The 17288-nt window shown below is 40.3% G+C and overlaps 1 protein-coding gene across 2 annotated transcripts in view; it reads right to left on the bottom strand.

Annotated features, from left to right (window-relative positions):
* The window catches only part of DGKI (diacylglycerol kinase iota), a 471782-nt gene that overhangs the window by 149223 nt on the left and 305271 nt on the right, over positions 1 to 17288 (bottom strand). For both annotated transcript variants that reach the window (XM_047763504.1, XM_047763505.1), the window contains exon 20: positions 4782 to 4981. In XM_047763504.1, coding sequence (XP_047619460.1) covers positions 4782 to 4981 — 200 coding nt within the window. The remainder of the gene's footprint in view (positions 1 to 4781; positions 4982 to 17288) is intronic.

Here is a 17288-nt window from a genome sequence, read left to right as displayed (position 1 = left end):
GAAAAGACAAAACATAGAACTGAAGAAACTAACGTCCAAATTTCTTGCCACTTTTACATAAGTCTTCTTCCACTCCCTTATATCATTTGAACAGTTTCACTGTAACTGCAATAGATGTACCCCCCGCCATCCCTCTTTTCGGCTGGGTATGCAAATTCCCATACAAAGCTTTGTATGACTTAGCTCCTTGTTATCTTCAAAGGGCAATCAGTTATAAGCAATAATACTTCTCAGCCGCCCAGGATGGTAGAACCCCGTCGCCCACTTCAAAGCTGGCAGCTAGAAATCTTGCTGTTGGAGAATACAATCACTCTTAACAATGCCGTCTAAATTGCTTGTGAACTCAGGTTAAGATCTTCCTAAACGTCAGAGCAAGGTACAGCGTCTGATCTCCTTCAAAAGCGCCTTTCGAATAGAGGATATCATCAAATTCATCTGGCTGTCATGTCATTAGTATATGAATACCAACGTGGGCAAATGTTCTCTATTACTTTTGGGGGGGAAGATACTGGAGTCATATTTCAAGTAGATTCATAAGCCAAGATAAAATGAGACAGGCTTCTGTACACATGGGCTGGGGAGGTGAGAGGGTACTGAACAAAATGGACCCAGCCTTTTTGAATGTGTGTAGCAATAGCAAAGGGGATCATAAGCCCAGAAGTACTTTTTAAGATTTTTTTTTTCCTTTTTTGCTTAAATGAAGATCTAGTGGCATCATAAAAGTCTAATGGTTTTTCATGAGAATTCCTCCAGCCATCCATGTGGACCAGACCTTGAACTTCTTAAGTATATATCTTCCACTTACTGTCGTAAATGTGATCAGGACATTTTCTATATTATTTTTATATTCATGGGGTTTTAGATTTATGTTACTTTAGAAACAATTTCAAGAACCATAAAAGATAGAACATTATAGATCTGATCCATGTGTAAGTCCCTTATTCAACACATAAGTGTAGGCCTCAGACACGCCAGCAGGCCCTGGAACCCTAAAAGGCAAATCCCAGAGACTCCCTACAGAGCAGGGGAGACCAATAAACCAAGAATGACACTGCCTTTGATAAATGGTATGAGAGAAGTAGTAGGAACATTCTGGGAGTGCTCAGCGGCGCATTTAATGGCTAGAGGCAGAGAGAAGAGGATTCTTAGGGAAAGTGATATTTCCATGGAATTTTGAACCCAAGCAAGAGCTGGCAGATGAAAAGGAGGCGAGGAAGCCACCTCAAGAAGAGAGAGGGAGGGCAAACATATGACAACAAGAGACAGGCTGTACTGACCCAGAAATAATAGCTCCGGAGCACAGGAAGATGAGGGTGAAGGCAATAATTAAAATGGTCTGTAAAGCTGGGAAATACTGGTTTTATTTTTTTTGGAACGTTCATTCGACCAAGTCTATTGGAAAAGACGTTTTGTGAAGGCAGCAACACTGCAAGGAAAGAAAGGAACTGCACATATTTTGGCAACGCTCCTGAGAGGTAACGAACACATCTTTGGAAGTAAGGCTGTGTTATTAGCAGAGGGGACAGATGCTTTGAGAGTTAACGGTGTGGGGGATACACAGAAGGGAGGGATCCGAGAACACACGGGATGTGGACAAGGGGAGGGAGGGAGATGACGCCAGGGCTCCGACACGCTGAATGAGTGGATGGTGGTTCCATTAATACGAATGTGAATGAAGAAGGCTCACTGGGTGATGAGGAGGGAAAGCAAAAGGAATAGAGTTAGAGGGCCCGTGTTTAGCTGTAGTTTCACGTTGCTGTGAGACAGGCGGGTAAAGATGTCCCCCAAGATACCTGAGTACGAGTCTTTCATTTTGAGAAGAAAGCCCGGGCTGAAGACACGCATTTAGGACCCATTAGCTTATAAAGTCACAGGGGCAACGTGGGCCACAGACCTGGTCTCCCAGAGAAGGGGCAAATCCTTGAAGAGCATAGGCATTCCTGCACTCAACCCTCAAATATTCATCCTACATGCTACGTGAAGGGAGGCGAAGCCCCTAAGATGATCGGAAAGCCACCTGCTTCTGACTGAGACACTTCCCTCCCCCCAACACACACGCACACAGGTTTTTAAACTAAAATTCTAAAAGCAGTTTAAACAGTTCCATTTCTTCAGAAAGAAAAGCAAATGCAAATGGTACAGAAGAAACAGTAAAAAAATATATAATAATAAGGGAGAAAGGGAAAAAGGGAAAGAGGGATGGGAAAAATGAAGGACAGAATTCTCTTTCAATGTTCTCTCCCTGCTTTGTCTGCATTAGTGAACTTTGTACACCTGTGATATCAACAGAGAAAAGCTTGGGGGACTCAGAAGATGCAAGAAAACTTGTGAGAAGGTATTATAAGGGCCACACTGCCCTTAAACTGGAAACTCCACTTGGAAATCTACTAGAAGAAGTTAGATTTTTCAAGCCAGGATTTCTAGTGAAATAAAAAGCAGCCATCTAATCACAGAGGGTGACCAAGAGTAGTGGGTTAGACATTGTCTAAAAATGTAGTGTTGAATGATTTTCTTTTTGTTTTTGTTTTTTAGGGCCACACATGTGGCACATGGAAGTTCCCAGGCTAGGGGTCGAATCAGGACTACAGCTGCTGGCCTACACCACAGCCACAGCAACTCGGGATCTGAGCCATGTCTGCGACCTACACCACAACTCCACAACTCACAGCAATGCCAGATCCTTAACCCAGTAAGTGAGGCCAGGGATTGAACCTGCATCTTCATGGATACTAGTTGGGCTCATAAACCATTGAGCCACAACGGGAACTCCCTCCTTTAATGGTAATTTTAATAATAAAATAATAAAGATCTTTGCTAATCTTTGAGATTTATACATTCTTTAAAGAAGTGAACAGAATATTATTAACTGCCACTTCTCACAAGTCTTTCCAACAGCCTGAGGCTGTTTAGATGGAGGCACCACTGCCCCCTGGTGGGAAGTAACTGTATTTTTGAGTTTCTTCACCACCCTGGCAGCTAAATCTACAAAGTCAGATCACGTGTCAAATGTACCACGTGTACAAAAAGAAAACAACTCTTTACATTTGTTTTTATACGCGAACAAAGTCCAAATAAATTCTTAACAATACAGTTACTGAGCAAAAACATATTCTTTCTCGGGGGCAAAAAACTGAAACGAAACACCTGAAAACAATTTCCTGTCTGATAAGGTTATTAAACAGAGAAGCACCAGGCATGAAAATGGGAGCTGTCTGCCTGAAGATATTAAGAAGTTTTAGCTCCATTAACAAACTTCCTACAAATGATCCAAAACAACCTGGACGCTCTCAGAGAGGGCTTTTCACTTAGCAGCTGAGAGTTTTCTCTCAAACCAGTGACTCATGGCTTAACCCTCATGTTCCTAGAGAAGGTACAGTCAACATTCTACTGCTGCTTGACAGCCTGCCTGAAACTCACCGATTGCTTATTTAACCTAACAGAAGGTAAAGGCAGGGCAAAGAGGAAGCAGCAGAAATGCGCCAAGAACTGGCTGCAAGATGTAATCAAAATGAAAAAACGGCAGCAAGCCAACTAAACTTAAACGCTGGATAAGGACCCAGGAGAAGCGCTGGGGGAGTCCAGAGTGACTCTGGAAAGGAAGATGCAGAGGAGAGAGGTTCCCTCAGCCTGGCTTCAGATCTAGAAGCAGACCCTCAAAACTGACACATTTTATGAGCTCTGGCTAAGGGTGTCCTTCAACATCTGCCATCTCAGAAAGAGAGGTGAAGCTCTGGCAGGGAGCCATGACATCTGTGTCACTGGTTTATTCTAGGCACCTCTGCGCTTGTCATATTTACTCCGTAAATACATGGCAAAGCATGCCCTTGCTTCACAGGCACTGCATGAAGCCAGCCATTCAGTACAGAGAGGTCACCATGCATCACAGGCCACAAACAGGAGGAGCACCTGGGAGGGTCCCTCACTGGTGACAGAAGAAGGGTCCGAGGCTGAACCCTGAGATGGCCTTACCTTGAGTCAGGTCAGGCACAGGCACACGATACACAAAAGATATTCAAAAAGATGCCCCCAACCCCCATCTTTCTCCACTTCCTTCTCCAACCCCAAAGAGACATTTCAATTAAAAATGAGATTAAAGCGCTCTATAAAATGCATGTGCACTCAAAATATCTAAGTATCACCTTCTCTCAAATCAGTTTATCGAAATGCCCGAGAAAGGAAAGGGTCCAGGAGGAGTACATTTGGTTGAGGCATTTTGTTGTGGGTCAGGTTTCATCTAGATAACAGGATGCCACCCAGAAGGGCAAAACTGAGTTGAAGCATCAGAGTGCACAGGACCCCAAGACGGGAGCATCAGGAAAGGGACAACCCACTATGAGGAGAAGAGGAGGCAGCGTGGAGACAGGTGAACCAGAACCCAGCTCTGCCAACCTCCTGTACCTGGAGAAACCAACACTCTCCAAGTGAGCGGGGTAAAGAGGAGGCCAACAGCAAGCCTTCTTAAAACAAAAGAGAACACATTTCACTGCACACGTTTTATGACCCTGAGTCACTCTTAATGATGGTCTGCTGGTCCCAGTAAATATATACTCAAGCGGTCAGTGAAAAGGCATCATCAGTCTAACACACAGCAATCATTTCTGAAAGAAGCGCATGGTCTTCTGTAAAGGTGAAGAAGAAATGAGTGTGGGGGACCGAGGAACTGCTGAGTTTCCTGGACTCTTCTTTCTCAGCACAGGGAGGCCCCCGACCATGCACATGCTCTGTGCCCTCCTCTCCACGGTGGTCTCCGTGTTCACAAAGGTGGGCAAGGGCAGACTCACTCGTTGAGTAAAGGCATGGACGTTCTCCTCTTGCTCTTCTGTACCATGTTGGCCTGATTCCTCAGTGAGATCCGAATCATAGCTGGGGCCAACCTACAGGGCTCCCCATCCACTTGCATAGGGATGGATTTGTACGTTAGCAGCATGACCTCCCGACACTGGTGCAGCCTTTCTCCGTGGCCCCCAACTTGCAGGGCAGCCTATAAAAACAAGAAGCAAAAGGAAGCAAGAGTTACTCAGGAAATCTGGGAACCCTGAGGTCACTCTCTAATCAAAACGCCTTTGAGAAGATACTTGCTGAAAGCTGTTAGCCATGAGCAAAGTAGGAAACCTTGCATAAATCATTAATACAAATCAACTAAAATATAGAAACATTTGATAGCCTGATCCCTGAGAGCTACTTTTTGCTTTTATGTTATTTTCAGCCTTAAGGTCACCATGTCAGTTTAATACAAAAGCTCTTTGTGTCATCTCTCTTCCCATTAAATAACCAGTGTACACAGAACAAAAAGGATATAAAAGAGATAAAATACATAGCTTAAGGCAGCTTCCATATATATTTAATAAATATATTTATATATTTATAATATATAAGAAATTATTACATAGGAAATAATATTTAAATATGCAACCCATGCTTAGAAAACTTTTTAAACTTTAGGCAAGCTTTTCCTTTTTGCCTAAAACCTCCTCAAACGACTTCTCATCTGTATAAGATCAAGGAAATGCAAAATAATAATCCTCGATTGAAAACATTCTGAAGAGTAAAACAGCTTTGAGCATCACAATCAAACACAGTAAGAGCTCAGTTCATTATGCAGCCACAAAACGAAAAGTCAACCCAACATTAAAAGTCTCCAACAGATGAGCGTAACTCCCTTGCCTTAGTAAAAAAGTATATATATATGTTTGTGTGTGTGTGTCTTTCTGCCTTTTCTTGGGCCACTCCCGTGGCATATGGAGGTTCCCAGGCTAGGGATCGAATCGGAGCTATAGCTGCCAGCCTACGCCACAGCCACAGCAACGCGGGACCCAAGCCACATCTGCAACCTACACCACAGCTCACAGCAACGCCGGATCCTTAACCCACTGAGCAAGGCCAGGGATCGAACCCGCAACCTGCAACCTCATGGTTCCTAGTCGGATTGGTTAACCACTGAGAGACGATGGGAACGCCATAAAAAAAAAAAAAAAGTACATATTTTGTACATCTATTTTAGCATCATTTACACTTTCAGGGATAGACTGCAGTCAGACGCTAGGTGTGGTGGCAGCACACACACAGTGCCCAGACTGCCTCATACAGGTGGATGAACTCTTTGATACGCACATGTGACTCTCCACCCAGATCAGGCTCAGGCAGTTTACAGCAACCACAAGGTTTCCACGTGCCCAACCTATTTACACTCCTCCTACTAACCGGCTGGTAACCACGACTCTAGCTCCTATTACCATAGATGCAACTTGCTTAACTTGAACCTCATATGACGTGAGTCATTCGATATGTACTCTTTTGTGTTTGACATCTTTTGCTCATCATTATTTTGGAGTAATAGATAGTATTCAGCTGCTCTTCTGTTGGTAAACATTTGGTTGTTTCCAATTGGGGTTTTGTTTTGTTGCCTTTTTTTTTTTTTTTTTTGTCTTTTTGCCATTTCTTGGGCCGCTCCCGCAGCATATGGAGGTTCCCAGGCTAGGGGTCGAATCGGAGCTGTAGCCACCGGCCTACGCCAGAGCCACAGCAACACGGGATCCAAGCCGCGTCTGCAACCTACCCCGCAAGCAGCTCACGGCAACGCCGGATCGTTAACCCACTGAGCAAGGGCAGGGACCGAACCTGCAACCTCATGGTTCCTAGTCAGATTCGTTAACCATTGTGCCACGAAGGGAACTACTTTTTGCCTTTTTTTAAGGGCGCACCTGCAGCATATGGAAATTCCCAGGCTAGGGGTCAAATTTCAGTTGTAGCCACCAGCCTACACCACAGCCACAGCGATGCGGGACCCGAGCAGCAGCATCTGTGACCTACACCACAGTTCATGGCAACACTGGATCCTTAACCCACTGAGCGAGGGCAGGGATCAAACCTGCATCCTCATGGATCCTAGTGGGGTTCGTTAACTGCTAAGCCAAGAAGGGAACTCCTGGGGCTATTATTGATATAAACTTCCTCGCGTATATCTCCTGGCGGATGCTTACTCTTTGGGGTATATACAATGACTAGAATTGCCATGCCTTAAGCTGAGATGGATACTTCAGCAGATGATGCTAACGAATATTCAGTAAGGTTCAATCACACTGCATTTGGACCATCAACTTATAATGAAGTAAACAAACTTTTAAAAGGAGTTAATACAAACGCTAGCTCAAAATCTAAAAGATTCACTTTAAAAAAGAAAAGCAAAGCCTACATGTTATCAGCTTGTTTCCATATGTCTCATCTCTATCTAATGAATGGGGGAAAAAAGCTGTGTTAACTGAGATTTCTAAAGTCAACTTCCACTAATTTGGTTCCCAGATATTTGTATGTATCTGATGCTTTGAACTAATTTTGCACTTGCATTGATGTGAATAATAGAAACCCAATTATGTGTAACTGCAAAGAGAAAAACAATACAAAGGGGCAGACAGAAAGGAAAAGGAAATAGAACAAAAACTGAAAAGTGAAGGACTTATCGTTATTGAACACTTTCGATGTCAAAAAAGCACTCACTTGTGAACTTTACATACACTTTTATTCAATTAAGAGAACAAAGAAGCAGAGGAGAATGAAGTGGGAATTTATTGAAATTCTTTCTGGCCTATTACCAGATCCTCAAAGTTTTTTCTGGCTGTCCTTAAATGACCCATTTAAGTTAACCTATGGATTCAAACCACTATCTCATCTCTGGAACTTTTCCAATATATATCCCTCATCTTCAAGTATTTCTCAGCCCAGTATTTATCTGACATTATAGCCCTTTATCCACTGGAGGCAATAACCATTTTCTCCCCCCCTCCACCCCTGTCTTGACTAGGCCTAATGACAAATAAAAATACAGAACCTTTAGATTCGGAAAGTTTTCAGCCATAATTTCCTCAAATGTATTTGGCGGAAAACTTTCCAAATCTAAAGGTTCTGCTTTTTTATTTGTCATTACGCCTAGTCAAGACGCAACTGACAAGGACTTAATCTCTAAAATATACAAACAATGTATACAACTCAACAGCAAAAAAGCCAGCAACCCAGTTGAAAAATGGGCAAAAGACCTGAATAGACATTTCTCCAACGAAGATATTCAGATGGCCAACAAGCACATGAAAAAATGCTCAACATCCCTGATTATTAGAGAACTGCAAATCAAAACTACCATGAGATACCACCTCACACAAGTCAGAATGGCCATCATTAATAAGTCCACAAACAACAAATGCTGGAGAGGGTGTGGAGAAAAGGGAACCCTCCTGCACTGTTGGTGGAAATGTAAGCTGGTACCACCACTATGGAGAACAGTATGGAGGTACCTCAGAAAACTAAATATAGAACCACCATAGGACCCAGCAATCCCACTCTTGGGCATGTATCCGGACAAAACTTTCCTTGAAAAAGACACATGCACCTGCATATTCATTGCGGCACTATTCACAATAGCCAGGACATGGAAATAACCCAAATGTCCATCAACAGATGACTGGATTAGGAAGATGTGTTATATATACACAATGGAATACTACTCAGCCATAAAAAACAATGACATAATACTATTTGCAGCAACATGGATGGAACTAGAGACTCTCATACTGAGTGAATTAAGTCAGAAAGAGAAAGACAAATACCATAAGATATCACTTATATCTGGAATCTAATGTATGGCACAAATGAGCCTTTCCACAGAAAAGAAAATCGTAGACCTGCAGAACAGACTCGTGGTTGCCAAGGGGGAGGGAGTGGGATGGATGGGGTGCTTGGGGTTAACAGATGCAGACTATTGCCTTTGGAATGGATTAGCCATGAGATCCTGATATGTCTGTATGATCCTGGGAACTATGTCTGGTTACTTACGATGGAGCATGATAATGTGAGAAAAAAGAATGTATGTATCCATGTATGTGTAACTGGGTCCCCATGCTGTTCAGTAGAAAACTGACAGAACACTGTAAACCAGCTACAATGGGAACAGATAAAAATCATTATAAAGAGATGCAGAACCTGCCAAGGAAGGATTTATTCCTCTGAGTTGGACAGGACTGAACACTGCACAAATACCTTCCAACCCCTTGGAGTCATAAGGCTTACACAGTACCATAGAGCACATTTAAGCCATAGTCTCAGCCTCAACGAGAGCTCAACAGCAAATACCACAAACAGATAGAGGTAAATAGCTGTCAACGGCAGTTCCACTGGCATTTCACAATCAGTCCAGAATCACTGCACAGGCACAAGAGGAATTACAGTAATTATCATTTCAGAACAAAGACAGGTCTATTGTTAGCACAACCACATTATTTTTGGAACAAGTTAGACCAAAGGTAATTTTTTTAAATGCTTACTAGAAATAGTTATTTTTCACTATTCAGATGGGTCTAGCCTTAACATCCTATAAGGCACAAGGCCCTAATCATCATAATCACCCTCAGGATTGGCTAGAATGAATCATTTATGGACAAAAATACATTGGTATATGAACGACAGATACTCAATCATCTGTTCAACCTGACATGTTTTACACCCTTGTGAAAACTTCGAATATTTCCTTTCTGGTCATATACGGCTTGAGAGAAAGACAAAGTCAGCCCCTAAACTACATGCATCCACAGTCACTCATTATCCTAAGAGCATTAAAAACTTTCCATCCACACATTTGGGGTGAGTTTTTCTCTCTTTCTGCACGGTGCTCCTCCCTAGAATACTATTCCCCATTTCTCTTCAAATCTCATCCTTCTTCTTGCTATTCAAGTGCTTCTTCCACTTACTGTCAGGAAAACCCTGGGTTGGGGGAGGAGAAGAGAAACAGGCATGAGTCCTCTAACCCTTCCTTTCCTCCCACTGTGCAGACTCCTGGCTCCTAGTCCCTACGAAATGCCCAAGGCAGCAATCAGTGACAAGGACAATAAACCATGGAGATAATCAACAATACTAAACACAGTTTTTTAAAAAAAATATGAACAAGGTAGTCCTGTAAAACCAAGTAACAAAAAATGAAAAATGTAAAACTTTTGTTTTATTAAAAAATAAAACAAAGGAGGATAGCCAAAGAGGTAATAGAGTTTAAAAACCATACAAGACTGTTACGAAGATCTATATGTTAACAAACTGGAAGACCTAGATGAGAGCAATTTCTGGGGAAAATATAACTTGAAAAATTTGGTGTAAACAAATATTTAGATATAGAAATTGGGCAGATTAATGTTTTCGAAAACTGAAAATTATCAAAAATATGTCTTACTCACCCCTACCCCAAAATGTGCCAAGTGCATTTAGATGTTTCACAAGTACTTCTACCCATTTTAAAGAAAGACAGTATCTAATAAAACTTGCTTTAGAAAATGATGTTACAGCTTCTGAGATAATAAAGCCAGATAAGGGCAGCATAAGAGAGAAAAATTCTATCTAAATTATTTTTATAATTATACATACCAAAATCATTTAAAAATACCTAATTGTTTATGCTTCTCTGTTACATAAAAACTAAATATTGGAGTTCCCACTGTGGTGCAGTGGGTTAAGGATCCAGTATTGACTCTGCGGCGGCAGGTGAGAGTTGGATCCCCAGTCCAGCACAGTGAGTTAAGGATCCGGCATTGCCACAGCTGTGGTATAGGTTGCAGCTAGGGCTTAGATTTGATCCCTGGCCTGGGAACTCCCATATGTCAAGGGAGAGGCTGAAAAAGAAAATAATAATAATATCAAATTGTGAACTATTATTGCCTTTCACAGGAATTAAGGATAGTTTGACATTAGCAAATACATTATTACAATTTCACTACATTATGCTTTTTTTTTTTGTCTTTTTGCCATTTCTTGGGCCGCTCCCGCGGCATATGGAGGTTCCCAGGCTAGGGGTTGAATTGGAGCTGTAGCCACCGGCCTACGCCAGAGCCACAGCAATGCGGGATCCAAGCCGTGTCTGTGACCTACACCACAGCTCACGGCAACACCGGATCGTTAACCCACTGAGCAAGGGCAGGGATTGAACCCGCAACCTCATGGTTCCTAGTCGGATTCGTTAACCACTGCGCCACGACGGGAACTCCTACATTATTATTTGAGTGAGGAAAAACCACACTATCATCCCAAAAGATGCAAGAAAAAAAAAATAATAAAGTTCAGTGCCTTTTAAAAGCAGTTGTTAGAAAACAAGTAAAAGAATATAACTTATTTACCTGAGAAAAATCATCTACCAAAAATCCCTAGAGAAAACATTATCAGAATAAAGAAACTTTAGAAACATTCCTTTCAACAATCAAAACTACCCACTAGCAACAAAAGTTTTCAACATAGTGTTGGAGGTCTTAAACAACATAATAAGCCAAGGAAATAAAATTGGAGGAAAAAGTCTTGGAAGAAAAAAAGCAAACCTCGTAATATTTCTACTGATATCATCCCATACGTGGAAATCCCAAGAAAATTCACAGGCCAAGAGTTAAACCTCATGAGAAAGGAACACCACTAACATAAAAAATCAATAGTGTTCTCTTCTAGCAATAGCTAAGTAAAAAAAAAAAAAACAGAAATTCATCTATTATATCAACAAAACAATAAGGCAATGCAGAAGACTTTCATGCATAAAAATTTTAAACTGCTGAAGACATAAAGGAAAACCTAAATAAAATGAGAGGGTATGCCATAGTCACGGATGGGACAATTTAATGCTATAATGATATTAATTTCCTCCAAATTAACATATAAATTCAATATAATTCCAAATGAATATGAGAAATACTGTTTTTATGAATCTTCTCAATCTGATTCTATAGTCGATTTCAAAGAATAAAGAACCCTAAATAGCTGACAATATTTTGAAAACATCAAGAGCAACAGACTATCCTTATTAAATATTGTGACATGTAATATTTAAAGATCCAGTAATTCAAATAGAGGTGTTTGCACAGGGAAAGACATAAAGGCCAGAGCAAATGAAGAGAGAGCATAGAACAGACCCACAAGGATAAGAAGCTGGAATATGTGGATATAGGATTAAAAATTATTGGAAAAATGATGGAAAGTTTAGCAAATGGTGCTGGGAATAGTTCTCACTATAATAGAGATGAAGAAAATCAGTTTTCTACCTCCCATCACACACAAGCATAAACTCAGATGTACTAAAGGCCTGGGAGCAAGAAAAAAGATATACATATGTTTATATAAATTGTCCAGTAGAAAGAGAAGAGAGAGCAAGAATTTCTCCTTAGCTCTCTTTTTTTCAAGCAGTGTCTCTGGAGGGGCTGTTTCCCCTCTGTGTTCCATCTCCCACTGGAAAGCACTCTCCCCAAGCCATCTCTTTCTCTGAGGTCCAAGCCCAGACAGGCAACCTCAGCAGGGACCCCAACTCTCACCACCTGATTCCCTTCTCTGGAGCTCCAGCTCCTGCCTGATGACCCTCACTCCACAGCCCGTCAGTGGCCACTTCTCCAAGGTTCCACACTTCCTAGTGGCCCTGGCTCCCGAGTGCTGATGACGCCATCTTTTCTCCTTGTCCCCCCCCCCAGCCCTGGGGGCGGCAGAGACTTCTGATGACGCCATCTTTTCTCTTTGTCCCCCCCCCCAGCCCTGGGGGCGGCAGAGACTCCTGCAGTCGCTTATCCATGGATTGCTATCTACGGGTTACCTCTTCACGGTTCTTCGAATGTTCTGTAACTGGTCCCCCTGTATTAAATTCCCTCAATTGAACTACCTCCCGTGGGTTCTTTTCCCTCTCTGACACACCACCCTCATCACCAAAATGAGAAATTTTACGTAAGCGATTTGCAGTGGCACCATTATCATCCAATCCGTATTTCTCTATGTGAGTTTTAACAAGCTGTTTTATTGCCAGGAAGCAATGCCATTAGGTTTTATGGTATTGCTTTTTTCCATTTTATCAAATAGTAAGATTTCTGGGCATGGGTGTGTTTTAAAATCCTACCACAATTCATGCTGTAAGCAATCTAAACACCATCAGCAATAGTACTATTATTTACTTAATTAATTTTTTTGCCTATAACTACAGCAAAAATCATTTCATAGATTCAGTTTCTTTATATGCTAAGTGATGAGATTTTGTTAGGCTGCTATGGTCTCCACTAGCATGCTAGATGCTAGATTGATGCCAATAATTTCATGCTCTCAAACTCTACCACATGCCGTCCCCTTCCTTACTTTGATAATATTAGCCCTATGATAATGCACAGCCAATGTCTACAATGTCTAAAATTGTAGATTTTCCTTTTCCAGTAAAAAAGGAAAGAGCTATATTTGAAAAACTAACTTTCTGCTCATTAAAATTAACCTAGCAATTGTTGAATATTTACTATGGAAAAAGTAAAGATTCTTACAATGTGGGAACCTAAGAACTCCTTCTCACTGTGATTACTTGTATACTTTTATCTTTTTCCATTTTTGTTCAGTAGAGGTAAATTCACTATATTAAGATGAGTTCCTGAGAGGCAAAAAATCCTGTTTCAGCTTCTCTGCCAACAGTGAGATTGAGTCTGGGACTTAATGGTGCAAGCTGGAAAAAACTCACCTACATGCTTTAAAGTTATTTCCATAAGCAATCAATCTTCTGAAATCTGTAATATCATGACCGACCTAATATAGTATACAGTCTTATAATCAACACTTGATCCTGGAGCAGTGGTATCAAAGTTGTATAAACCTGGGAAGAAAGATAGCCTATTGATTTAACACTAGGATAGTGGCATTTTCCCTTATATTAGATTTATTTTTGTATTTTGTGAAGCAAGAAGAAGGGAACTGAATAGAATGTAATGAAGAAAATGTTGTAAAAATCATCACTGCAAGGACTTAAGATCAAATTGGACACTACAAAATAAAAGGGTCAATAAATACGAAAACAGAGCAATAGACAGTACCTAATCTGAAAAACAGAGATGAAACTGGTTTATTTTTTTACCAAGACCTGTGAGACAATACAAGCAATCTAAATTTCATGTAATCGAATGCCAGAAGGAGAGGAAAAGGATGACAGAACAAAGAATATGTAGATGAAAATATTGCTTGGGAAAAAGTCAACCTTAAGTTCCAGAAAGATCAATACACCTAAACAGGATAAAGACAGAGAAAGCCCTGTGCAAGTCAGAATAATGCCTACTACCACAATTGGCAAGAAGATGCCCACACTCTAATGCCCAGAAACTAGGAAAACCATATAAGGCCAAAGGGCACTTTCCGATGTGATTAAATTAAGGATGTTGAGATAGAATATTCTGGATTATCTGGGGGAGGGCCCTTGATGTCATCACACAGGTCTATCATACAGTGCTGAAACAAGCCAACCAGCAAACCAGTCAATTTAGAGCTTTATATGCATAACAATATAATTTCAAAAATGAGAATACAACAAAGACATTTCAGAAAAAAAATGTGAAAGTATTTACTGTCAACAGACCTGTACTACTAAAAAAATAGCTGAAGGGAATTCTCCAAACTCAAACAAAATGATGCCAGATGAAATCTTCGATAGGCAGGAAGAAATGAATAAAGCTGAAAATGGTGACTATGTGGAGACACATAAAAGACTATGAGTTGTTCTTTCATTTCTTAATTTCTTTAAAAACAACTGACAGCTTAAAGCAAAAATATTAATATTGAAAAGTTGGGGTTTATATGTACGTAAAAGTGAAACACATAAAAAAAGCACAAAGTAAGTGGGAAATAATGGAATGATAAGAGAAGGAGATCTGTAAAAATTACTTGCATTGAGAATTAAGAAAGGGATTTTACAGACATTAAAAATTCAGAAGAGGAGTTCCCGTCATGGCGCAGTGGTTAACGAATCCGAGTAGGAACCATGAGGTTGCAGGTTCGGTCCCTGCCCTTGCTCAGTGGGTTAATGATCCGGCGTTGCCGTGAGCTGTGGTATAGGTTGCAGATGCAGCTCGGATCCCGTGTTGCTGTGGCTCTGGTGTAGGCTGGTGGCTATGGCTCTGATTAGACCCCTAGCCTGGGAATCTCCATATGCCACAGGAGCAGCCCAAGAAATGGCAAAAAGACAAAAGAAAAAAAAAATTCAGAAGAGAACATTGTGAGTAACTTTATGCTGATAGACTCAACAATTTCAATTAAATGGACAAATTCCTTGAAAAATTCAACTTAGTAAAACTGACTCAAGAAGAAATAGAAAATGTAAATAATTCTGTGTCTATTCTTGCTTCAAAGAAATCTCAAGCACAGACGGTTCTTTAGGAAACCCTATGAAATACTTCTGGAAATAATAACACCAATCTTAAATAAATTCTTTCAGAAAACAGTCATTTCCCACCTCAATTTATAGCATAACCTTGATATAAAAACCCATTGGGGATATTACAAGAAAATAAATTTATAGACCAATATCTTTCATAATTATAGTAATAAAAATGCTCAAAAAATACTAGTAAGTTGAATCCAGCACATAAAAATGATAATACATCAAGAGGGGCTTATCTTAAAACTGCAAGGTTAGTATTTTTAAAAAATCAATGGAAAATGTGATATAAAGAAATAATGGAGAAAATCAAGTCACTTCTATAGATACGAAAGGGCATTTGATAATATATATCACTCATTTGTGATTTAAAAAACTCAGAATATTGATCATAGAATTGTAATTACATAAAGGGCTTTTTAAAAAACACCACCAACAACAGAAGAGCATATTTTATAAGGAAAGATGGTATATATGCTTCCTCTTAATCGAGAATAAGGCAAGCATATTTATTCAACATATTAAGAAAAATAAAAGGTGTGTAAGGAAGTAAAACTTTCCTTATTCACAAACACAATTATGTATGTAGAAAAACCTAAGGAATATATCAAAACTAATACTGTAAAAATGGTCATACTACCAAAGCAGTCTACAGATCAACACATTACCTATCAAATTACCCAAGACATTTTTCACAGAACTACAACAAACAATCCAAACATTTATATGGAACCATAAAAGACCCAGAATTTCCAAAGCAATCCTGAGGAACAAAAACAAGCAGGAAGCATAACTCTCCCAGACTTCAGGCAATATTACAAAGCCTCAGTCATCAAGAGAGTGTGATACTGGTACCAAAACAGACATAGAGACCAATGGAACAGAATAGACAACCCAGAAATAAACCCTGACACCTACAGTCAATTAATCTTCAACAAAGGAGACAAGAATATAAAATGGGAGAAAGATGGTCTTTTAAGTAAGTGGTGCTGGGAAACCTGGACAGCTGCATGTAAATCAATGAAAGTGAAACACACCCTTACACCATGCACAAAAATAAATTCAAAGTGGCTTAAAGACTTAAATGTGAGACAAGACACCATCAAACTCCTAGAAGAGAACATAGGCAAAACATTCTCTGACATCAGCCTTACAAATGTTTTCTCAGGTCAGGTCAGTCTCCCAAGGCAACAGAAACAAAAGCATAAATAAACCAATGGGACCTAATCAAACTGACAAGCTTTTGCGCATCAAAGGAAACCATAAAAAAAAAAAAACCTTAAAGAATGGGAGAAAATAGTTTCAAATGATGCAACTGACGAGGGCTTAATCTCTAAAATATACAATCAACTTATACAACTCAACAGCACAAGAGCCAACAACCCAATTGGAAAATGGGCCAAAGACCTGAATAGACATTTCTCCAAGGAAGATATACAAACGGCCAACAAGCACATGAAAAAATGCTCAACATCCCTGATTATTAGAGAAATGCAAATCAAAACTACTATGAGGTACCATCTCACACCAGTCAGAATGGCCATCATTAATAAGTCTGCAAATAACAAATGCTGGAGAGGGTGTGGAGAAAAGGGAACTCTCCTACACTGTTGGTGGGAATGTAAGCTGGAACCACCACTATGGAGAACAGTATGGAGGTACCTTAGAAAACTACACATAGAACTACCGTATGACCCAGCAATCCCACTCTTGGGCATGTATCCAGACAAAACTTTCCTTGAAAAAAAACACATGCACCTGCATATTCATTGCAGCACTATTCACAATAACCAAGACATGGAAACAACCCAAATATCCATCACAGAAGATTGAATTAAGAAGACGTGGTATATATACACAATGGAATACTACTCAGCATAAAAAAGAACCAAATGATGCCATTTGCAGCAACATGGATGGAACTAGAAACTCCCATACTAAATGAAGTAAGTCAGAAAGAGAAATACCAATACCATATGATATCACTTCTATCTGGAATCTCATGTACGGCACAAATGAACCTTTCCACAGAAAAGAAACTCATGGACATGGAGAACAGACTTGTGGTTGCCAGGGATGGTGGGGGAGTGGGGTTGCCAGGGATGGTGGGGGAGTGGGG

Source organism: Phacochoerus africanus, chromosome 16, assembly GCF_016906955.1.
Source record: "Phacochoerus africanus isolate WHEZ1 chromosome 16, ROS_Pafr_v1, whole genome shotgun sequence".
In the NCBI taxonomy this organism is placed as follows: domain Eukaryota; kingdom Metazoa; phylum Chordata; class Mammalia; order Artiodactyla; family Suidae; genus Phacochoerus; species Phacochoerus africanus.
This window is presented reverse-complemented; position numbering and strand designations above follow the sequence as displayed.